Raw genomic sequence first — 24,997 nt, 5'->3', positions numbered from 1 at the left:
CTTGGCAGACAAAAGTTATTCTAACTTCCTTGAATACTGAGATGATTCATATTCTCTCTTTTTTTTTAAATCTCTTGTGTTGTCCTGTTGACAGGTCTGTTTGAGCAGAGGGTCGACCAGTATCTGGAGGAGTTGCCAGACACAGAGCAGAGTGGAGTCAACAAGTTTTTGAAAGGCCTTGGTGAGTTCTGCAGCAGACACAGATTCCAGGAGTTCAGAATTTAGGCTTCAAAAGAGGAAATTTCAAATATTTTTCCTCTAACTTTGTTGAGCACTTACAAACTACAAGATTAGATTGTTTTGCTTTTCAATTACTGCTACTCATTTGATCCGTCCAGATTTGAACTCATAAGTATCTAACATGATACAAATTCATATAAAGTTTCAATTTTAATTGTTCATAATATGGTCAAAAATGTGTTTTGCTTATCTTTACTTCCTTTGGATCACTGTGCAGATTGATGTATGCTCAGTTTGACTCTAAAAGGCCTTTTTTTACTCAAATTATTATTCAGAGCAGAGTATTTTTTATGTCTTTAAACATGTCTAGAGAGGTTCTTTGTAGATTTTATCAAATCTTACCTTTAAGAAGACTTCTACACGGACTACAGGTAGATGAATCTGAGTTAAATCAGACTAAACCTCGTGTAATCTCAGCCTGGCTTAATCCCTGTATACTCTATAATAACCTGAATTAAATTTAACCTCTCTCAAGTGGTGGTAATAAAAACTACTAACTAACCCTGAAACAACAACAACTTATAAACAATCAACAGTCAAATATGCTTCATTAAAGTTTTGAACAAAGCTGTTTTTAATTCGTAGTTTAATATCTATCTTCATGGATGTATCTCCCATATGGTCTAGCGGTTAGGATTCCTGGTTTTCACCCAGGCGGCCCGGGTTCAACTCCCGGTATGGGAATCAAGATTTTAGTGATTCCCCAGAGGATCAATTATGAAGTAGTTAAAACAATAGTTGCAAGGTGCCTCACAGAGCAATTTTAAAAAAAAGAATATGTAATTTCATGAGACAATATTAAAGGAAAAACTAATCTTTGCGTTACGTTAATCAGGAAGAGAGTCTTGATGTGACATTAGTCTCCAATCCATCTGCTGCTGTCAATCACAGCCTGTTCTCACTAATGTGCAAACCAAAGCAAAACACTTCTGCAACCTACATTCTGTGAGATGAAATGGATATCAACAGATGTGCATTTCACATGGATTTAATGGATTTACTTTAACTGTTTTCAGGAAGTAAAATGAAGTTTCTCCACAAAAAGAACTGAGGGGAAATCATCCAGTCATACAAGAACCTGAAGACCTGATGTCTCAAGTCTCTGCATTACAATGATTCTCACTTTTGTCAACTTTTTTTTAATGTAAACATGTACATATTATTTCACTGTAAGCTGGCTGTGATACTCTTCAGTGTATGTTTATAGTACCTTATGAGATAGTGATAGCAGGACGGTACACAGCGAGTGAGCCGTAGAGTAACCACTGATGTCCAGGTGTGCTTGTAAAGAGTGTTATCAGAGTGTGTGAGTGTATGTGACTTGACATGGGCATAGATGTACAGTTCATATGTTCTCATTCTGCATTATTTTCACGACAGTATTTCTCTGTTTAAGGAGTGTAAAACCTATTCGAAAACTGTACATGCATCAAGACAATGAAGAAAATGAGTGTAACTCTTCAGAGTCTTTTGCTATCTTTTATTAAAAAATGGTAGTTAAAATGCTTCAAATGCCTGAGTGTGCAGTGTTGAGTTTATACACACCTTGTTCGGGGGTCAACCTATGATTTCGACTCATCTGCCGTCATACATTCGCTCTTATTTTTCTTACACCTAGACTGCAAAATGAAACCGAATGTGACAACTGTCTTGTCGTATCGACCATATAAATAACAACAATACCCATATACTCCACAAGCATACAGACATATCACTTTTGGAAACATAAATATGTAATTCACAGATTGCCAGAGGACATAAAAATCACCTCTTTTTCCATCTGACAACTCAATGACAGCTTCCCCCCCAAAGCTGTGCATTAGGAGAAGCTGGTAAGATCCCAAAAGGCACAGTTAGTCTAGCACCAGCTACCACATGCTGCTGGTAACCTTATTACGTCTGTACACATCACTCTGGTGGCTGTCACTGCCATGCTGTTATTAGCTCTCCTAACTGAGAGGCTCACTGTTGATTCCAGCCGCCATATTACTTTTCCTCTGCTGGTGTCCTTTATAGCAATTATAGGTGACATTTGATGCGGAAGAAATGTGTTTCTCTGTTTAGGATTAAGCTGAACACCAACTTCACATCCCTTTTCTGACCTTACAGGGTAGGAAGGTTTATTAAACAATTAGTCGTGTCACATTTGAATGTAGTAATACTTAATTTACATTTTGTATATTTTATAACCAGATTTGGTGCTTTTTACTAAACTACATTAATCTGAGAGTTGTTGCTTTCTAAATTAGGGATTTAAATTAAAGTGCATTTGGTAGTGATTTTTGCATTAATAATTTAACACAATGAAGAGGACTAACACCTAAAGGTGAGTGTTACTTGAGTGTGTTTTACTGCTACGGCTTTAATATGCCTAAGAGGAGGTATTTTATAACTTAATTAATATACTTCCCCCACTGTGTGACTGACTTTGAACAGTTTTAAATTTCCTGTGATTTAATGTCACTCTTAAATTCAAAGGCGTTTTTGTTTTTCATAATGTAAGGCACTATTGAAATATGAGTGTGAATGATTACTATATAAACTGTGTCATTAACAAGTGACATTTACCCAGGTATTGTACCCGAGTACAATTTGAGGGAGGCTACTTTACTTTAAATACTAACTTTACCAAACAGTATATATATTATATTCATCTTATAGCTACATTTAAATGTCAGTGCATTATTCTGATGACTCAAGTACTATTATAATAGTAATATAATAGTATAAAAGTATTAGTATAGGTAATATTTGTGCATGATTACTCTACTATATATATTTTTAGGATATTTTCACATGGTGGTGTCGTTATTGTTACTCACATTAAGGATTTGGATACTCCCTCCACCCCGGGGCAGCGGTGATGTTACCATCCTGCCATTATTTTAAACTTTCATCACACTACAGCTTTGAGAAACGTCAGAAGTATTGCATGAGAACGAAAATAAAATCTCACGATTAACTGCGAGACTTGGAATCTCCAAAAATTTTGGCCGGTCTAAAGAGCGACATCCGATGGGGGGGACCGACACTCGGAGACGCACGGGTCAAGGTAAAAAAAAAAAAAAAAAAAAAAAGCCACACTCTCTGGCTTTTACCTGACATGATTGACAGTCCGGACAGAAGTTGAGCTGCTCGGCAGACAGTCTCGTTTCCACTGGGCTGAAAAGAAGCACTCTGACACCCTCAACACACGCTCATGTTTACCTGACAGGATGCTTTGCATGAGCTGCGCACTTAACGAGCGGAATTAATTTGTGTACACAGACGCAGTTTCTGGATGTGCCGTGCACCGAACTGTCCGTGTGCTGACTTTGTATGTGTGCGGGCTCTTGTTGTGTTGTGGATTGCACCACGATGCCATGATTGGGGCGTAATCTCATGCGCACTTTCTAAAAAATAATAACACGCTCAGTGATGCGCTGGAGGTGAGGCTGCTGATGCAGAGGCAGCAGGCTGAGGATGCGGGGGCAGGTCCTCTGCAGTTTGACTGACGTGCTTGTTGTTATTAAGCGAGGACGCGTTAATAAAGTGCTGTCAGGCTGATACGTTCATGAAGAGATGGAACAGGTAGCCAAACGTGTAACACGCCATAAGGAAAATCACTGCAAATCCCAAATTCCCACAGCTGTAGACAGTGAGCAGAACTATAGTGGTATATACGTACTTAATGGCAGTTTCCACATGACTTCAATGTAACATTCAATCAGGGATTTATTGTCTTAGAGTGATATATCTAGTGTATGCTAAACACCAAGCCACAGATAGATTAACACCATGTCTTGGTATTTGCAATAAAACCTTAGTTGGCTGTGTTTTTAATGTTTATTGGGACCTTAAAGCGCCTGTGTAACTTCACTACAAGAGGAAAGTACAAAATGTAGAAACGGGGTTATTTATGATTGTGTTGATGTTTGTGATTGATGTTTTTCCTTATCTAAATCAGTAATTGTTTTTATGTTATAAATAGAACTCACTTGTTATACTTACATATTCACATAAATTGTGGCTGCACCAGGGCCATAACAAGGATTTAAGAAGTGCCACCCCACCCACTGATGAAACGTTCGAGTTGCTGCTACAAAAAGCCTGACTTTACATTACACATACACATACATGCACATTGAAGTTACATATTCTGTCAATCTACCTTGAAATGCTGTTTCAAAGTCTTTTCTTTAGGTGAAATACTAAATTCCTTAAATTTAGATTTCATGCAAAGTAATACTTTAAGACAGAATCAGCCTTTAAATCCCACCATAATTAGAGAAAGTTCTCGTCTTCAGGTTGTTTAAAACAATCAATGTCCTCAGTAACCATGTTGTTTTGTTGAAGACTGCATGTTGCAATCTGGCGCACAAATTGCAATAAAATATTTTAGATTTTGCAGATACGATTTTAAATAAACTAAGATTGTAATTTAGCATGCACTGCTGTAAATGAAATGCAATATTTAACCTTAAGCTGCATTAATCAACAGTATAATATTTGTATTAGTATTGTATTAAATGACTACATGTAAAGGGATCTCCCACAGTCACGGACCAGCAGAGAAATATTACCCAACTCCACAGCTTTATGGATCTTATTTAACAGTAATTATTTACATATTATTTTAAATAATATGTCAGAGCTGTAGGCCTGACAGCTTTTTTGAACTTCTTCTACCCCCTAGTGGCCAAAGACATATTCATGTCACTTTAAAGTAAATAATGAGACATGTCACAACAAACAGAAAGTAAAACTGCTGTGGAGCATCTTTAACTGTTTGACAGGAGGTGCGTGGTGAGATCCCTTCAGCTCTGGCAGTTCAAGCACCCCATGATGAAAAGATAAACACAAAGTGGCAGATATCTCTTAACAGTCTTGTTTCTGTGTGAAGGTGCAGCAATGAAAGCTGGCCCTTTAAGCAAGGACAACTCCTACAGGGGGTTGTTCTCCAATGATTTAAGTTGCCTTGTTAGTTTTTTATATGCAGTTGTCGTTATTTAAGGATTCATTTGCATTGTATAAACAAAAGGCATGTGGAGATGTTTCTCTCCTGCTGATAGATTTCTTTTCAGGATAGAGAGTGAGTTAGATGAGGACAGAAATAGTAAAATGGCATAATAACTTAAGAGTAGTTGAAGATAATCCTGCTTTCTCTGTGATCTCATCACTTCAGTGTTAATAGATGTTACATAGGGGGTTGCTTTCAAGGGAGAGATCACTGCACAGGTTTCTATTATAGTGACATCTCTAGAGATGGCATGCGTATCTAGTGCCAGCTTCACTTAGCAGGGCAGGAAAGCTGGCGGGAGGTTTCAGTTTGAAAGATAAATGCTGTGAAGGTGCCGTGAAAGCAAGCGCACAGTTTGAAAATGCTACAGAGCCAAGTGAACGAGAGGCAGGGTGTACTACGACTGACTAATTGTGTTTCAAATTGGGTCTTTGTGGCGCACAATGGGGAATGGGATTGCTCTGAGCTCCCCACCGAAGCACCCAAGGATGAGAAAGTTGTCAGATTTGTAGGTCAGGCTGCAGGGGTTGTTGTTAGGCAGACTTGTTCACAGCTCAAGATGTGACAGAGGTTTGATGCTGGGCTATATTTGATAATGAGTGTTTGTTTTAAGTTTAGACTGCTTTCAACAACACCCTGTTCCCCAGTTCCCCTTTTTCAACTTTCATATAGTCGTGTAACTGTGTCTTTTGCAGATATACTGTCAGAGAATTGTCCCTTCTATGTCTGAATTTCCTTTGCTCTTACAGCGTGTGCAGTTCATTTTCTTTGACAAGCTGAGTTAAAATCTTAATTGATTTCACAGAGTTAGAGGGAATTGCAGGAGTATATCCTAGTCCCATCTGGAGCTTTTCAGAGCCTGACCCGGTTTTGGTGTGCTACGTTAGCGTATAGCTCCTCTGGGAACTGTCCCCTCCTTGTGCTGACAAAGGGAAGAAGGCCACAACCGGCCCACCCTAGCCCAGCCCGACATAGCCCAACACAACCTGACAACATCACCTAATCCTGCCTCATGCTGCCTGCTCCAAAGAGCTAAAAAGTTGCTTACAGTACAATTTCTTCCCTCCTTAATTGTAGGTCACTTGGTCTTCCTTCCTCCATTTTGGAGAGCGCTTCCGGGGATATTTTGCCCTACAAAAAAAATAATTATCTTATCTCCCTAATTCCCAATTATTATGCACAGGCTTATTTAAGAAAAAGGATTAGATTTTCTCTCTTTTTTGGTGGCTGCACTAGCGAGCAGGGGATGAATTTGAATGTGACACTCCTCTCCTCCGCTGCAGTGAAGCTTGGGTCCTACACATGGATGAACTGGGGGAGGAGAGAGCACAGTGAGGCTGTCATGTAAGCCGTCTCCTCTGGGGCCACCTCTTGGTGCGCACTGCTTCCTGCCTCAGGTAGAAGCCTCAGTGTTTCTGCTGCTGAGGCGTCAGGCTGCTCGCTCTCCTCTCCTCTCCTCTCCCTCCTGCTGAGAAGGCAACAGCTCCACTCTTACAGCACTGAAATGGAGAAGGTAAGCTGTTTGTTTCTGCATTATTTCCTATCTTGATTTGAACAAGTTCTTTTACACAGCTAGAGATAGGAGGTTGTTTCTTTTTGTGCAGAAGTTTACACTGTTGATCCTGTGATTAAATCCCTTTAGGGCATTGTGGGCCTTTCTGTGTAGACTTGGCACGCTTCCAATGTTCATGTTGTTCTCTTCTTACCCTAAAATATATATATATATATATATATATATATATTACAGATATATACCCCTTCCATTGGCTTTTGGACAAGGGACAGAGAGAGTACTGAGGCACTGATTACTGCTTCTAAACTGTTAGGAAGAGTCAACTGCAGAAGATGAATTTCCCTACAGGGATTAATAAAGTATTACTTAGGTGAAAAAAAGCTGTACTGTGCATCATCAGATTTCTGTTGACAGTTTTCATGCTCTTTATTTGCTTTTCTTTATTTGCTCACATCTGAAACAAATCAGATGTCAATACAAGCAACTTTTATCATGTTTTCTGAAAAACATGCCTTATTTTAACAAATGTCATGTCTTTCATGTAATGTTTACATACATCATAATGTTTAAATGCTTAAAATTAAACCAGAGTTTAAATGATTTTGCCAGTGTTTAGTTTCACTCATATTCTTCTGAAAGTATCTCAGACATGCAAGCAAGAGAACAGATAGCAACTCTTGAAAGTGTGATTTAGCCCAAAGTTAAGCAGCAACACAAAGGTCTCTTACATATGCCACCTCGTCTCTTTATCACACTGGCCTGGGCATGTGTGAGGAAGTGTGTTGAATGTATATTTTAAACACAAGGAAGGCTTTCTTTGTGTGCCTCTTTCAGATCTGCTCAGAGTGTTCAGAGTCCACACTTGCACAGAGCCTGTGTACACTCTGCAACAAGTGGTTGTGTTACCAGTGCACAGATGTGCATCAGCATCAGCGAGCCCCTACCAATTCCCAATACATAGATCTGCACCAACAACAGAGGCCCAGTGCCACCCAGCGTCCTGACCTGCACCAGAGAGGCTCCACCTCCCTGCCTCCAACTGGACAAGGCAAGATATTTTTCATGTTTCAAGACTTCCATTTTCCAGGGCAGTATGACAGATTATTAGTGTGGCTACACAGTCTCTGCCTCTTCTTTGTTTTGCCTCTTGTGCTCTGTTTGTTAATCACGTCTCAGTAGGAACCATTGCAATGAATAATGCATGCCAGTGGCGATGGTTGATCATAGTTCCTGGAGATCCCTGTGTTTTATTACACCTCTCTTTAACACATGGCCCAGATTCTAAAGTGCTCGGATGATTTCATTTTGGCTAATATTAGTGTGTTGCTATTTAAAGACCCTCAAGTATGCCTGGCAGCTTTGTTCCCAGCTGCGTTTGCAGGTCTGCATTGCACGAGTTGTCAAATCATAATGAGTGCGTCCTAAACCTTTATTGTGATGTGTATTGTGTGTTTGGTTTGTGTACTTGTGAGAAAAACTGTGTGACTGCGCTGACAGACAGGATGTGGTCAGTCAGATCGGGTTGATGCATATGGGGTGATGCTCAGCTCTCTACCACAGAGATCTGTAAAGATGTGCAGGCAGGAGGGGGGTTGGCTGAGGTGAGCTGGCCAGCAGAGAGCAGTAGGGCTGCGTTCATTAGCCTTATCCAGCTATTGTTAGATAGACGTTCTGTGGGCCAACAGTTTCTACAGTGACCTATTTAGAAATGTGTGAGAGAGATTTTTGAGTGTGCATTGGTATGTGTGTTTGTGGCTGTTGGTGCATCAAAGGCTGTTTGGAGAGCATTGAAATAGTGTTCACTTACATCTTTGTCACTCTCACACACACACACACACACTTTGACATAGTCCCATTGCAACCTCAGGTTGCAACCTATTTCCCACAATTGTATTATGTACACGTCTTTAATAACCACTCACTGCAATGAAAATCACAAGTTTCACAGACTGGCTATGTCATGAAAAATTTAATGAATATAAACATATTACAAGTTTATTGATTTATTGTGGTCATTGTCAACAAGAAGATATAATCCTGGTACAGTATGCGGCAGAATATACAACTTTTACCTTTTCATCTTCAGAAAGGTTGGGCAGTCCAACAATGCAATAAATCCGGGAAAACTTTATACCCAATTCATTGCAAATGTCTGATTAAATTCAATTTAGACAAACCACACTCAAACTGTAGGGTGAATACCTGCACCTTCTTAAAAAATTTGCTTATTCCTGTTATAGCTGAGTGCTAGATAAGAAAATTGATATCACTCTCACATCTGTACAGTAAAAGTGCTAGCAGCCAATTAGCTTAGCTTAGCATAAAGACTGGAAACAGGGGGACACAGGTAGCCTAGCTCTGTCCAACAGCAACAATATCTACCTACTCACACCTCTAAAGCTCACTAATTAATATTTTATATTGGGTATGTTTAGTCCGTATGACTTTCGGGGGTTGTGTGCTGGGCTATTTCTTATAGTCCAATACATTCAAACCACCAGTCAGCAGAAGAAAACACAATTCAACTTTTTGTTTGCTCTCAGAATTAGATCCAGTGTTAACAACAACAGTTTAACACTGTGATAGAAGTGATAAATATGAATGACTCATCAACAAGACACGTAGGGCAGTGTGAGATGTTGCATGCCTTTCAAGCTTAAACACAGTTTGAGATCCGAACCGATTGTCTCAATAATCAATTTTTTATTCAACTTTAATCAAATGTAATTTAGTTCCTCTAATAAACTTTAAATAGTTGCTTTCCTGATTATTAGATTATTATTTAAACTCCCTGTTAGTTATTGTTAGTGTTTGTTCTCTCCAAATTCTTTCTAGACTCCGCGCACACACTGATGGCCCTCCTCTAGATGTTGGTGTGAATTGCTTGTTGAGTGTTGCTAATGTTTCATGCTCTCTCCCCTCTCTCTCCTCTCTCGCTTCCCTCCTTCCTCCGTCTGTCTCTTAGGCCCGGGGTCGTATCCTTGCTCCCTCCTCATGTGCCACTCTCACAGACAGGAGCCCTTGGAGCTGTTTTGTGAGTCATGTGACCTTCTGTGCTGTAGCAGCTGTCACCTGTCCTCCCACAAAAACCACAGGTCAGTTCTCAGATGCACAGCACAAGGGCACTGCTGAGAAGGGCTAACCGCAGGTTAAAAACTTCCTCTGAGCAACAACTCGCTTTAACTGCCTTGTCACTTTTATCATCTGTATCTGCATATACTATCCTTGGCCCGCCTAATACCTATTAAGTATTCATACGCTTTTGTTTTCTGTGATGTTTTGGTACAGTAGCTGCCTCTAAGGTCACCTGCATAATGTCTTGTCCCCCAGGGGAAACAAATTTAATTCTGGTGTTTTTCATGCCCAAAGAATAAATTAGTGAACTTTCTGTCTGGTGAATGCTGTGATCTCTCATCTGTTCAGGGTGGTGCAGATTGGGAAGGCCCTACAGGATCAGCAGTGGCTGTTTGAGAGCCTGATGATGCAGGTGGAAGAGAGGAGGTCTGCAGTGGAGAACAATGCTAAACAGATAGAAGACAGGTTGGTTAGTCATAATCATAGCATGAGCAAGTCTGAGCAACTTCTGCCACAAATGGTCAATAATTGAACAGCATGAAATATAGCAAGCTAATGCATAAATTAATGCCTGCTTTCTTCTTCTGCATTTGGGATTTTTCTGCTAGGACTGAGGCATTTATTTTCTCTTTTCTGTCTTTGTAGACTGCATGGAGTAAAGATTGCACACAGGAAGGCAGAGAACCAGATTAAAATGGCAAAGATGATTATGATGAACGAGCTTAACAAACGAGCCAACCTATTAATAGAGCAACTGGAGGTAATTACTTTCTCTCTTTTTCTTTCCTTCTTATCGTTCAGCCAGCCGTGAATCTACATGCAAGGAATCGGTAACTGCCATGATGTAATCAGTCCTGAAAGCAAGCAAACGAGAACCCATAATAATCTGTCAAAGCTGCTTAAGCCAACTCCTCAGGAACTACATCTGTCAAAAAAATAGCCCACAGGCCAGCAATGACTCTCTGTGTACCAGTAATTACATGTAACTGGATGCATTTTTTATGGTTTTCTTTGCAGAAAATCTCAGAAGACTTCCAGCAACGTCTGGAGGACCAGCTGCAGGGGGCAATAGAGATATGTGGCCAGCTGGACCATGTTCAGAAGTTCATCACCTGGGCTACGACCCACCACTGCAGAGGCCCGGTGCTCTTCAGCAGGGCTCTGGTACGCTGACACGATGGTCAACAGATGTCCACTGACTTATTGTAACATACACAGTCCTATGAGGAGGAGGAAGTAATTAATTTCTGTGAGAAAGCAGAACAACAAGTATGATTTTTTTATTTCGAAACTTCGAAAGGGGAACTCCACTGATTATACTTGTACTGTAGATATATGTGTATGTATATATATATATATATATATATATATAAGTTTATTAGTCACAGGAAGTACTACTGCATGTGAAAATTGTTGAACAATGTCCTGTTACAGTTAATAGTTACAGAAACTACAAATTACAGAAAGCAGAAAGAAAATTTGTGTTATTGGCATTTGATTTCCAGCAGCTTATAGTCCTTTCAGCATTAGGTGGTGTCTTTTCTGCGCACCTCTGCTTTACTTGTTGTACTTTCATAATGGAAATCAAAATGCGTTGTGTTGTCCTTTACAGAATATATATTCTTCTTTCAGATTTCACTTCAGATGCAGCAACTGCTTGATTCGTCACTCCACTCAGACTCTTGGAGTCCTGTCAAGATCAAATTCAACTGGGATGCTAGTTACTGGACGAAGCAGATTTCCTCTTTAGGTAAAATTAAACTGGAAAAAAGCCCTCAATAAAAATGTTAATACATTGGAATAATTTTAGGGAATTCGCTAGGTTTTTTAAATGGGTTTAGTGAATTTGTTTGTAATATACTACTAGGGTTGCCATGGGTACATGTGTGTGCTAAAGTCTGATCCACAGATAGCCCACGGTTACTCCCTATTTGTCTAATGGAGCCTAATGGGGAGGAGGGTCTGAGCTGGTGCATGATCAAAGTGGGCTGACGACACATCTCTCTCACTCTTGTTTTTGTATTCTGTAATGGGCTGCTCAAGCGAACCCAAAGAGTGGTGGGTGGGTGTTTGTCTGATTACATAGAAGAGCGTTAGTCTTTGTGTCTATGAGTCTCAGACAGCCCCAGACCAATTTAACCCCTGCTACTATGTACATAGAATGTATTATTAATGACATAGAGCTCTTAATGTGACTCTTGTTGCTCTGCAGGCCAGCTGACCGTTGAAGGGGGGAACTGCACTTATCCTCAGGGCCTGGCCTGCTCCAGTATTCTGAGGCCTCAGCCCATCACCTGCTTGGCTCTGCCGCCTGTCTGTCACAGAGGACGAGATCCTGGTTGTGGGTACCAGGCCTGCTGTGAGCCCCAGATGTGTTGCCTGCACGGCATTCCCTCTCAGCCAGATCTGTCCAGTCTGGACAAAAGCCAGCTGGAAGCCACACTGTATAACTCCAGCTGTGTTCAGCCTGCCCTTATCTCTGCCTCCTTGCACCAGGGCCAGCAGCTCCAGAGGTGCTGGGACGCTGACAGCTCTTCGCAGTGTCCTCCCGCTTCATCACCTATCCCAACCATCCAGCTCAACTGCAGCCGAGGATCTACATCCCAGACACAAGCAACTGCCTCTCACACTCAAACAAAATCGTATCCCTATCACCAACACCAGAGAGACGTTCTTCCAGACGGCCAGGCTCAGGCAAGTGCAGACCGTAGCAGGCCAGGCCAGTGTCAGGGGAAGCTGTCAACCAGCACAGCTCTGCAGCAGGATCTCAGCCACATATCTGTGGACAGAGATGTGATGACTGAAGAGAACTGGGAGGAGAGACGCAGAGTGGAGGAGGCTCGTGGACAAACGGCGGGTGTTGAAAGCAGAGAGCTGCTGGATGAAGAGCTGCAGCGGGGCAGGAGAGAGCAGAGTCCCGTTCAACAGCAGCATCAGCAACTCCATATTCCTCCTGCAGCAGAGCTGAGAAAAGAGCAGCAGAGGAACAGACCTGCACTGGTGCTCAGAGACCACAGAGATGGCAGGGTGAGAGCATTAAAAAAAAACAAGGGTCCCTCTAATTTGATGGTTAAAAAGTTTTAGCAAAGATGTGCACTGAAACAACAGTAAACTCTGCTGGTAAATCAGTCATTATAATCAATAACTAAAACCAGAAACACAAACAAAAGTATATTGAAAGTTCATTCTTGACTTTGTAAACAGCAGTTGGCAGTTCATCTCACCACAAGATCCTCTCAGTAGCTGTTCTGTAGGTTTCATTTGAGTCACATGCACAAATTAAAAATAAGCTTTAGTAACTAAGCATTAGCATTGTGCATAAGCAATTAGCGGTTATAACTATGGGAGTTTCTTCATACGCTTCTTCAATCTTCAAGTATCAATTTAGGTGCACTTATGCACAAGTTCAGCCTAATTTTGAGCCTCTTTATCATCAACTGTATGAGCAAATCCATCTTAAATTTCACACGTTACGCTTGATGCAGAAAGACAGAAGGATGTATTACATATGATAATACAAAACATATTTTGTAAAAATAAATCAGGGATAACTTTGTAGTAAAAGCAACATTGATGCGAATATCATTATTTGAAAAAATATGTATATGTATATTAAAAAAATTTGTATTTGTTTACAGCCACTGTGAGATCAAAGCAAGGCATGCGGTGGGATTTTGTGCACCTCAATTTTCTCTTTTTTCTTTTCACACGTGGTTCTGCAACGTTTCTATGTCCTCAAACAAACCCAACTCATAACTCATGAGATGGTGAACCACACAACGCTGTTTATACACCCATCTCAAAAACCACAATCTATTGGTCAGAGTTAGGCCTATTTCCTCTAAAACACAGGTGTTCAAACATTTGCTCAGACAAACACAAGAACAAAAAACAAAGGCAACAAAGCCAGATTCAAAAATGTTATGGTAAGTAAAAGCCAGTAAGAAAATGTTTTACATATGGTAACTTATTTCTGAAATGTTGAAGTTTAAGGGGGTGTTGGATTCGAGGCAGGACTCAGTTTTAATTAACACAACAAACACTAAAGGAGCACTTTTATTTTAATGCCAGAATGATCACTTCCCACAGTTGACAGCTAGCCTGAAAACAGATGGTGCAACAGAAATGTGCTCCTACTTTTATGAAGAAAGGATGATGGGAAAACAAAGAGCTGCTCTGACAATTAAAGCTGAGCTGTTCATAGCAATGCATCCCAAAACCAGGAGAACGCTGTTCATCATAATCACACTTGATGCCAGAGATTTGAGCAGCCACATAATAACCTCTCGAAAAATTTCCCAGGGTGCACCCTTACAGCACAAACACAAAGATATATTGTAGATGTATTATATTTGCATTTTTCAAGCCACAGCATCTGAAAACAACATAAAACCACTTGGGCGCAGTCATTTATGTACTTAACCTGTCATTAATGAGTCACTAAGGGAATAGAGGGAGCTGCCAGTTTGATTTCAGTTCTGGTTTGCACTCTGAGATAAATTCCTACACACCCCCATCGTTCCAGAGAGAAGGATTATAGTCTATTTTCCTCCACAGTCTGAATCCTGCGTACCTCTCCCAAGGGGCATGGATCAGGTAAGTGTTTTAATCGCATGATACTTAGGAGCACATGCTTGGTGGCAGCCTGGCCTGAATATTTATGATGGTACACTAGAAAAGAAAAAAAAAGAGTATAGGGGGATGTGTTAAAAAAAACCTGCTGTTAAATGATTTGTCAGCCCTCCTGCTTACATTAGCTGAAGACACAGCTGAGAAGTTTAAAGGAGCTTTTCGGGACACTTGCATTTGTCAATTTGTGATACAAGAAAGTGTGAGAGAGAAAGAGAGTGGTAAAAGTGATTTACGGTTGTGGTTTAATCAAAGGTGCCACACTGCACCCCTGATTGTGAATTTACATATGATAATTGGGGTTGTAACCAAACCTTTCATTGCTTGTATGATAACAGTAATATATGCAGCTGTGTGGGACATTTTCCATGTTTGTAAGGATTGAGTTGTTTTGAATTAGTCCCAGAATAGGCTCTGAATTATGTTTTTGTTCATTTAGTGAGTGTGTTTATATGTGTGTGTGCTTGTGTGACACTCAAGGTTGTTTTTGTTGCACACATCCCACTGCCTTTCTCTCCTTTCTGTTGTTAATGGCATGAACAAGGGCGTCTGTGCATGCAATGCAGCTTGAAGCCCTGCTCAGTTTTGTACGTTTGTGTTTTCTGACAGAGATCCACATCCCTGGAGGTGTCGGTGACAGCCCTCATGTGTGCATCTGATGTGCAGAGCAGCAGGCTCAACCCGAGTTTAGTGTGCACGAGGAGGAAGAGACGCTCCCAGAGCATCCCCGCAGAACTGGCAGCCCCATCCACCAGCCCTTACTCTGAAAGGCCGACAGGATGCACTCACAGCCTAGAGGCAGGAGCTGCAAATAAGGTAACCCTGTATTAGAATATAATCACACAGGAGGATGAAGTGAAGTGAAGCTGTCAGATAATAGAGGTGATCATCGTTGTGGTGTGCTCTTTACACAAGTGAGTTCTGGTATTGCAAAGGAAGAGCAATAACAGAACTAATTTCTCCTGTCATACACAGTTTCGCTGTAAAATGAATATGTTACTCTGATTTAGGTCTAGGTGTTGATTGGTCTGTTGTTGATTAGATTATTTTCTTGATTATTCTTCAGGTTGCTGGTTTTGCCAACGGCCTGAGACCAAAAGAGATTAATATAACTATCACATAAGACAAAGCAAAGCAGGCACAATTTAGGTTTAGTTGGAACCAGAGATTTTTGTTTTGAATTGGAGATATTGTCTCATCCATGTTAAATGGGAACAGTGCCGCTTTTACTTGCTTGTGGAGCACTACTTAAGCCAAAAAAGTTATAAAAAGCCTTTTGTGGCTCCAGAGGGAGCTGCATGATAAATTGTTTTAGGTGATGTCACTTTGCGTCTGAATCGTTTGAAAATTTAAAAAAAGTCTATGGAAACCTCTGTAGCCCTCTCCTCATCTCTGATCGAGGCTTGCGACTCAAGGCCACATTAGCCACTACTAGCATAACACACCTGAGTTATTGACTGGTCTGTTGCCGGTTGAGTTGCATTGTGGATAAAGTAAGTGGCAGCTTTTGACAAGGAATGTGTGGTATTTTTACAAAGAACTCTAGATCTCTAAAACCTTAATTAAAGCATCATGATTAATTTACTAATAACACTGTTTTTCTTGTGATGTGGAGGTTTGTGACTTGGAAATGCAAGTTTTACATAACATCTGTTTTATCCTCAGTTGGCCAGTATGGATCCCAGACAGAGGAGAGCTTCAGATGGGGTGCTTTGCGCTGTCAAGGAAACTTCGTCTGATAAGGTGCCCTCCAGAGGCCACCGGTCTCCTCTACTGTCCTACAAGACTGAGCCAGGTGCTGGAAAATACTACTTTACTATGCGATTATTGTTTATAGTTTGTGAAACATGCTCACCATCTTTCTTTTTTTTAGATCATTCTTTCACTTATGTAAATGAAGAGAATGATTATGAGACCAAGGAGAAATGCAGGATGCCAAGAAACAGCCACAACAGGTGTGTTATAGTCAAACATCTGTCCATGAACAAATCATGAAAATAAAGTATAGTTCTCATCATTCATTCTTTGTCTGCTTCTATAGTAATAAAGATGTTCAGAAGGACCCAGGAATGCCCAGGGTTCCAGTGATTTGCTTAGAGCGTCTCAAAATACTTGTGTCTCAACTCCCCCCACCTGGACGACGGCAGAGTGACCCTTTACCTGCTACAGAGAGGAGTGAAACTGTTCTGCAGCAGAGAACGCCTGAAGTATGTCTCACATCTCTGCATAAAGTAGAGCAAAGTTGTAAAGGCTATAAAAACAGCACCTTTTTTATTGGCTATAGTCATTGTTTTTATATGATAAATAAACACAATATAATAATAGATTGTTACTTATTAACTCTGTCTACTATGCTTTATGATTTGACAGCAGAAAAACATTACAGAATACAGTAATTGAAGTAAACAAGTGTATTTTCATCCGTACCTAAATATGCTTTTAAGTGATAAGTCATGTATACGGTTGAGTTTCGAGCCTCCATTTACACCAACATGTATCCATAGCAAATATTAAAAACTGTCAAGTCAAGTACTTGCTTACTCAAAAATGTTTGTTTCACTCTATTCTGTTCAGGCTTCTTGTATTTCTGCTTGTGTTACGTTTAACATTTGGGAACCTAGTGAGGTATCAAAAAAGGAGATGGTTTTGGTGACACGGTGTAAGGCGTCTCTTCCCTTCTCTTCTCTTCTGTCTTGTAAACATAGGGGATAGCTCCACGCTCAGAGACCACGAGGACCACCCGCTCACTCACAGCACCACCATATGCAGAGCATCAGAACAGTAATCAGTCTACCACACACTCCACCACCAGTGAGTTTGACAGCCGAGGGAGAATCAGCTCTCATAAAGCACCCACGATGCCGTCTGCTGACCCTAAATATATGCCACAGAGTTGCTCTGCACTGGATCTGGACTCTGACTCTGATCCCAGGTCAGTCTCAGAAGAAGATGTAGTTGTTTCTTGGGCTGATCCAGACCCTCAGCTAGACTCAGATGCATCACCAGATTCTGACCCAAATGCAGAGTTTTCATCTGAGACTGAACTTGACTGTCTGACTGAGGAGAAATCAGTGGCTGCAGGAGAAATGGGGCTCTGCGGTGAAAGGGGGGAATCAGAGCCAAGTCTTGAATATGAGGCAGACCCAGAATCAGATGCAGGAGCAGGATCAGAGGACGGCCAAGGGCTGGACGCTGATGCAGAATCAGGCGATGCTGAAACGGAGTCAGACGTCCAGCCTGACTATGATCCCAGTTTTCAGACTGATTCTGACGTTGTGTCCGATCAGCCTCCAGACTCTCAGGGCTCTGTGGAGTCTGAGCTCGATGTCGAATCCGAATCTGAACTGATGACCGATGACCCACAACCGCTTCGCTCTGACCTGGAAGAGGAGTCCCACATTGGTCCCGGTCAGAGGCCACTTCTGATTGCAAACCCTGTCGCTCAAAAAGGCACAGAGGAAATGCAGCCTGACCAGGACAATGCAGAGATGGAGAGTGAGGACTTCTGTGCTGTGTGTTTGATTGGAGGGGACCTGCTGTGCTGTGACCGCTGTCCTAAAGTCTTTCATCTGTCTTGCCATATCCCGTCCCTGCTAAGCTTCCCCTCGTAAGCTTCTTATCATGTAACTTGAAATCTATACAGTACTTTCTACATCACCCTGCTTTTATTATTAACCTGATGCCGTTTCTTCCTTCCTGTTTAGAGGCGACTGGGTGTGCAGCCTGTGCAGAGACGTTGTGCAGCCAGAGGTTGAGTATGACTGTGAGAACGAGAGAACATCTGGAGAACACACATCGGCCCACGGACTGCCTGCATGTGACCAGAGAGTATGTCATTTCATTAGCTGCATTAATAATAATGATGGCGGTTGCTTTTTCTGCATTTCTAACAATTTCCTTTCACGTTTGGTTGACTGTTTGTAGAAATGTGAGCGGCTGACTCTTCTGATCCTGAGTAACATCCTGAGTGCTCCTTTCCATGAGCCTGTCAGTCCACTTGTGAGTGTACAGTAAAGGCCAACTCATTTTCACAATCTCATTTATTTTTAATTATAATTACAAGAACACAGCAGCATCATGTTTTCCTCATGTCTCAGCCTACATAAACACAATTTGATTGCTGCCAAAAAATTTTTTGGGGGGGGCCTTAAAGGTACCCTGTGGAGGTTTTTTCACATTCAGTTTTTTTTTTTTCAGCACACAATGAGTGTAGAGACCTGACGAACACATGTTAAACGCATTTCCTTCCTCATTAAAAATGTGCAAAGGTGAACTTCTTTGGTGGTGCATTGCAGCATTTCTGCACCACCAACTTTCAATTAGCTTTTAATAGCTTTAAACTATTGGCAGAAATGCGTGTAGCATCTCTGCGCGTGCATTCCTGTGAGAGTGCTCTAGACCCCAACAAAAGGGGACACACTCATGCAAACATTGCACGATAGTGGTGCTAAGGTCGAACACTCCACAGGGTACCTTTAATATTTACCTTAGGTTACCTCCTCCTTAGTCCAGTGCAGTTAAAATTGCAGCTGTAGTTAATCTAAGACACTATTAAGAGTCTAGAGTGTGTGTGCGTTGTCTTTCAAGCAAGTACACTGCACATAGGTGGAGTCCTATCTTTCACATAATACATAATACAATCTATGGAACATTTATTTAATGCAGTTTGAACGCAGAAAGAGTTATGAGGTAATTACAGTGAACTTAAGTGCCTGCGTGGATTCTTCTTAAATGTCACTGCTTCTTCATGCAGGCTCGTCATTACTACCAGATCATTAAGAGGCCTATGGACCTGTCTGTGATCAGGGCCAAGCTCAACAAGAGGAATACCCGACATTATAACTCAACAGACCAGTTTGTTGCTGATGTCTATCTCATGTTCCGCAACTGTGCAAAGTTCAATTATGTAAGTTAAAAGCTGATTTCCTGTGGGTGTATTGCATGTACAATTTGTCTCATAATCACAATTAATCCTAGTTTAAATGATAAATATAATCAGTCAGTACTTCACTGGCACTGATCTGAGTGTAATATCCCTTTCCCTCTCTCTCTGACCACAGCCTGACTCTGAGGTGGCTCAAGCAGGCCGTAGCCTCGAGGTGTTTTTCAGCACCAAGCTGAAAGAGATTTTCCCAGACAGAGTTTTTCCTGCGGCTGACGCCGACTCCGACAGCGATGAGTACGATGAGGCCTACAGGACTGCTGAGGGTGGTTTCCCCTGGCCAGAGAGGAGGGAACAGTGCCACAGGAAGAGGAAGAGGAGAAACTCTCTCAAGTCGAGGAGACATCACTTCTAACCAGATGTGAATGGAGTGCAACCATGGACACAAGTATGCTGTATTTGTGTGTAATTATACTGCTTTTATATAGCAGCCTGTGGGGCTGTAACAGTGTTTCCATTCTGTAATCTGAAAGTAGCCCGAATTTGCAGTTTGCAATAATATCACAGTGCTGCCATCCGATGGCTGCTGAACATATTGAAACAATACTTCAAATATTTGAAATGCAGGAGCAATTATTATCCCTGCAGACTTAAACTGATCAGAGGAGCAGAGAGTGTAAATACCGATTAAAAGAAGTTTCAGTTATGTACTATATGTTACACATTTGGAACCAAATCTCTTTGGGGGAGGAAGACAAATTGAGTTTGTTGGGTTGCTTCTGCAGCCTTAAAACAAGATATAGTTGTGATGATGCTGTAATAGTTACTGTATCATATTATTTTTGGTCATTGATGATTTGCTCCTAAAATCCCATACCTGATGTTATATGCTGTATTGTACAAAGAGGATGCTGTAGTTGGATGTTTGTTAATCTCACTTTGAATCTTTATTAAGTGGATTTTTTTAGTTGAACGTAGCTCTGATTATACACAGCACTTTGAAACTTTGGTATTGGTAAATACTGTATTTACCATATTCGTAAACATATTTATACATGTGTAACTGTATAGAACTTTATTTTACTATATTTGTCATTTTAATTACTAAATGATTGCAGGCAATTATCATAGGTTTGATTATTGATATAATTATGTGTCTCGGTAGCTTTTTTTTAAAAAGCAGCAGTGAAATCTTATTGACTTTGTCTTTTTTGACCAGAGTGCAGTGCAGAATGTGAGCGACTGAGGGCACTACAGCAAGTGTTAGAGCTCAACAGGGCCGATGTATTTTCATGATTGTTAGAGGATTTAATATCCAGATCAAACGATCCAAGAAAATGTTTATTTTACATTCAACCATAAATTAAGTTTGTGTATACATTATGTAACTGATCTGTTCCACCAGTGTTTTAGCGAAATGTTTAACATATCTCAGGCTTAATAAGAGTGTAAGGTATTGATATCAATCCGTATTAATGACTATAAAAACGTCCTTGCTATTTGTAGAAGCACACTGTCATTTTATAATACCTGCTGTTGTAGAGCATTTCTTGTTTTTAAATATTCTTTACTTGCTTCTTGCAGCTTAAAATAGATTTTACTTAACATTTAGAGTAATTACTGCACAAAATGATTGTCTGTGCACTCCTTGATCATTGTCAAGAGTAGTGAATATACGGTATACGCAATGTTACTTTCTTTGAAATCAATAGATGTAATAATATTTCCTATTGTATGAGGGAAGACTGATAAAGTATAGTTACTGTCACTGTTTCAGGAGAACAATCTGGTTCTTTTTTCTTTAATTGTTCTTTACTGTAACAGTCAATGATAAATACACATATATTGCTATCAATAAAATGCAACAAAAAAAAAAGTATTATTATTTTACATCTGCCATTAATCATTATATGTTACAGGAGACTAGATAGAAATACAAAATACATTTACATCATTTATCATAATTTACAGCACCACCATGTATTGTAAATGTTTACTGTATTGCAGCCATTTGGAGTTTGACTTTGGGACTTTGGACTGGATTTGGATAGTTTTTGCAGAAGGGTGCAAGTAGAATTAATTTATATTTCCTAACATTTTCTTTTACTTTGGGAGGTGGTGCATCTCTAGTAGCTAAAATATTATGGTAAAATAGGACTTCTTCCTGCAGATAATTTCCTCTAAATGCATTTAAACACCGTAAGATGTTTTAAAATCTTTAGATTTGGATGTAATTTTACATTATTTTGGAAGGACATGACAGGTTTGACTGAAACATGAGTTTTGGCTCCGTATGAAAATATCTTCTACTCTAATTTCATTGTGTCTTCTCTGATTAACCTCAATGATAATGATGATGATTGAAATATCCCATGCCAAAATCCCTCTCTGAAGTAGAGTGATAATAAATCCAGTGTGTTTGTGTTGGATTATATAACATGGTTTGAATCTCTGAGTGGTGAGGGAAGAAGTAGACGCCATACTGGAACTTTTGTTATTGCAAAGAGCTGCAGAAGATGATTTGTGAAGATTTTGTAGCCAACTGTTCAACACAGGGAATGAATACCAGGCATAAGCTCACGCATGACAAAAATATATAAAATATAGTAAATAGTTGCACATTTAATGAATCTATGGCCATGCAGCTCTTCCTGATAAAATTAATTATATAATTTCTATGAAGCAAGGATCCATTTTAATTCACTTCAGAATGAAGTAATGCCAGCATCATAATGTCAAAAATAAAAATAAGTGCGTACAAAGTTCAGTTACAGCTACGTGATCAGTTACAGTTTCTGTGTGACAGTGACTTGTTTACCACATACAGCACTGATGAAACCACAAGCTAAATTCATCGTGAACAAAGCATTCACCTGAAGTTTTGTCGCTTCTGAAACCTTTGTGACTTTTTTCGATGACAACTGAGTGTAATCTTCTCACAGATCGTGTAACATCAACTGACTGTCATACATTGTTGAACACTTAAAGTAAAATCTTTTTTATTATTTATTTTGAACCCTCGTTTGTTGAAATTTTTGGGAATTACCACTGAAGACACTGAGGAATCACATGCAGCTCCATGTTTTGATGTTTTAATGTACTTTCTTTACAGCCTGATGTCATAGCAGTGAGTTGGAGGAGCTGGAGGAGGGAGGAGGAGATTTTCGCCCTAAGTTTGGCCTTCAAGGCATTTCCATCAGTCTGATCATCTATCAGACTGCCATGATTGGCACATCTTTGATGGGACAGCAACCGGCCTGAGGGGTAGCACCTCCTGGAAGACTTCACTCACGGCAAACCTAAAATTAGATATGATTTTGTAGCAATTTAAGTCACCAGCAGCACTTGACTGCTGCATGTTCACTTCTATTTTTAATCTTTTTACACTTGCCTTTCTTTGTTTTTTTTGTCGGCTTTGAATTTCAAGACCTTGGAAACCGCTGTTGTAAACGTTATAGCCATTTTGCACCACTCTAGATTTAATTAAAAACATCCAGTTAAGAAAGCAAAGTGCTGTTCGAATCAGAGTGTCTGGAAAGCATGAGAGAAGGAGTCTGCTTTCAGCTCAGACTTGATGTCAACCTGCTGCCTTTGAGGCTTTTTACCCAGGAGACATTGCTGACTCCTGCCTTACATCACACATGTGATATTGCGAACAAAAGGTTTTGATAGTTCCTTGAAAAACTTTCATTTAATTTAAACCGATATTGTGATTTTGTGTTCGAAATAAAAGAATAAAATTCCTTCTGCTGGATTTCAGTATCTGAAAGTCTGTTTTAGATTTAGTAACACAATAGAAGGAGGGGTACACATTAATAGGTAAACTGATTTCTGGAGAAGAGATTTTAAGACAAATCCCTGGTGGTGTATTGACTGTAGTTGGCTGAAATAACAGGACCCTCTGCTATCCAAGTTTGAGTTTGATACCAGTTCACTATTGTAATGTGCTATAAAAAACACTTATAGTTTATACAGGGACAAGGATGAAATCATACACTGCTGATTTTCTTTATTAAAATAGCACATACAGAAATAAGTCAAAGGTGTTATATGTACACCGTCTTGGTCAGGGGGCATCTTGCAATGTTTTATTCTTGAATAAGGTTTATGACCTTTCAGTCAGTGGACTTTGAGTAAAACATTACAGGATAATGATGAGACACTTCTGTGACCTTTAGTGAACAATGAAAAGGGCAGACAGAAACATACTGAGAGAAAAATTAGAGCTGACCAGTGAAGCAGTCTGTGAAATCAAAGTTTAGAGTCTCTTTGTGCTGTGATGGGGGGGGGGGATAGTGTGTCGATTGAATGCTGCAGCTGTAACATGGCTGTAGTATCACCAGTTTCTGTGGATCCTAACATCTCAAGTAGCCTTTCTAAGAGGACTCTTTGTCCCGAGGGGAGCCTTTATATTTAGCATCACATCATGTATGTATGATTAATTTATTGTGCTGTGCCACTTTTGTTTTGAAAGGCTGATCCTGTAATATAAGTTATTTAGGCATTATTTTTATATACAAGGAAAACCAGACTCAATTTAGATTTTCTACAATTTACAGTGTAAAAAGTCGCTTAAGCAGTGGTGATAGTGGATAAGACACGCTTTTAGTTGAATTTACTAATGGCTCACAATAATAATACGGCACTATCTTGGTTATACAGCCTAATGACATTTGTAGTATTTAAAGCATATTGCACAGCATGTATAATATGTTATGTTTTGCACAGTAATACAGAAATATTGTACAAATTCTTTTATAAATATGGCTTGTTATTCTCACTATCTATGACTAAAACCTTGTCTGTATCATCTTCATTGTGTTGATGTACCTTTTTGCCAGCACTATTTGGAAAACTTCTCTCACTGGCTGAGAAGGAGACTCTAGAGGTTTTCAGTTATCAAGGGGGGATGTGTGGTGGTGAAGCAGCTCTTCCAAACGCTCGTCTGTGCGGTCCGTAGAGTGGTAGGTAGCAAACAGAAGACCAAAAAGAGGAAGAAAACTTCAGCTCATTTCACACTTACACCACTATAGGGAGCGAGGGTGCTGCCAAAACAGGCGCATACTGTAGACACTGACACTGTTTTTACTGTAAAGATTGACCTGATGTACTCTACTGTAAATGGGTGAAAAGTGTGACAACTTTGTATATGTGTCTGTTTATCTGATATACTGAACTGTATACTACCATTATAGAATAAATATAACGCAACATTTTGAGTTTATGTTAAACCAAGACAGATGCTAATGACAGATTAGCATTAAATATTATATTGATAGAATTATGTAGCTTCTGATCAACACACTTGTGAGGATAGATGAAAACTGATGATAGTGACTTGTAACTGACTTGTGACTTTAACGTGAATCTAACTGCAGGATGTAGCTGAGAGCAAATTAGACAACATTTCAGTGAAATTACTGGACATTTCAGGAAAGAATATTAAGATTTTTGTTGTGGAGATTCAACACATGCCTAACCTATATTGACCTTAGATTGATAGACTATATATTGAATAATATAAGGTAAAACATTGAATATCATTAAATATGTGGAAGAAAATAATTATTTTCAATACATTTCAGCATTGTCTTATTTTTTCTTTAATTAACAAAAGTTGAGTTTACAGTTAAATAAAATAATATTACACTGTATATTT

The 24,997-nt window shown here is 39.9% G+C and overlaps 2 protein-coding genes and 1 non-coding gene across 6 annotated transcripts in view; all 3 read left to right on the top strand.

Moving 5' to 3' along the window:
* The window catches only part of dennd2b (DENN domain containing 2B), a 46,267-nt gene extending 44,515 nt beyond the window's left edge, over nt 1-1,752 (top strand). For all 3 annotated transcript variants that reach the window (XM_051378502.1, XM_051378503.1, XM_051378501.1), the window contains 2 exons: nt 95-181; nt 1,257-1,752. In XM_051378502.1, the coding sequence (XP_051234462.1) occupies nt 95-181; nt 1,257-1,291 (122 nt within the window). In that variant the 3' untranslated portion in view covers nt 1,292-1,752. The remainder of the gene's footprint in view (nt 1-94; nt 182-1,256) is intronic.
* On the top strand, nt 853-924 carry trnae-uuc (transfer RNA glutamic acid (anticodon UUC)). The gene has a single exon. It is a non-coding gene; the product is annotated as a tRNA-Glu (tRNA).
* A 1,444-nt stretch (nt 1,753-3,196) lies between the features above and the next one.
* Nucleotides 3,197-23,100, top strand: trim66 (tripartite motif containing 66). 2 transcript variants are annotated; one of them, XM_051378500.1, is made up of 19 exons: nt 3,197-3,292; nt 6,523-6,752; nt 7,587-7,800; nt 9,718-9,847; nt 10,176-10,292; nt 10,473-10,587; nt 10,845-10,991; nt 11,460-11,577; nt 12,040-12,854; nt 15,066-15,272; nt 16,122-16,251; nt 16,330-16,411; nt 16,498-16,663; nt 17,162-18,063; nt 18,161-18,284; nt 18,381-18,455; nt 19,210-19,362; nt 19,517-19,786; nt 22,451-23,100. In XM_051378500.1, the coding sequence occupies exons 2-18, from the start codon at nt 6,744-6,746 to the stop codon at nt 19,751-19,753; spliced, it is 3,741 nt and encodes a 1,246-aa protein (XP_051234460.1). In that variant the 5' UTR covers nt 3,197-3,292; nt 6,523-6,743; the 3' UTR covers nt 19,754-19,786; nt 22,451-23,100. The 2 variants fall into 2 exon arrangements, with proteins under 2 accessions (XP_051234460.1, XP_051234459.1); XM_051378499.1 differs by lacking the exon at nt 22,451-23,100 and having other exon boundaries at nt 19,517-22,354.
* The last annotated feature ends 1,897 nt before the right edge of the window (nt 23,101-24,997 follow it).

Source organism: Dicentrarchus labrax, unplaced genomic scaffold, assembly GCF_905237075.1.
Source record: "Dicentrarchus labrax unplaced genomic scaffold, dlabrax2021, whole genome shotgun sequence".
NCBI classification, from domain to species: domain Eukaryota; kingdom Metazoa; phylum Chordata; class Actinopteri; family Moronidae; genus Dicentrarchus; species Dicentrarchus labrax.
Note: the sequence above shows the minus strand (reverse complement) of the source record. Positions and strands in the feature narration are given on the sequence as shown.

Bases quoted from the DNA above. Each gene is read 5' to 3' on its own strand.
- trim66 (XM_051378500.1), top strand. The intron at 7,801-9,717 runs GCAAGATATTTT...TCTGTCTCTTAG, and splicing joins CCTGCCTCCAACTGGACAAG to GCCCGGGGTCGTATCCTTGC. The intron at 10,588-10,844 runs GTAATTACTTTC...TTTTCTTTGCAG, and splicing joins TATTAATAGAGCAACTGGAG to AAAATCTCAGAAGACTTCCA.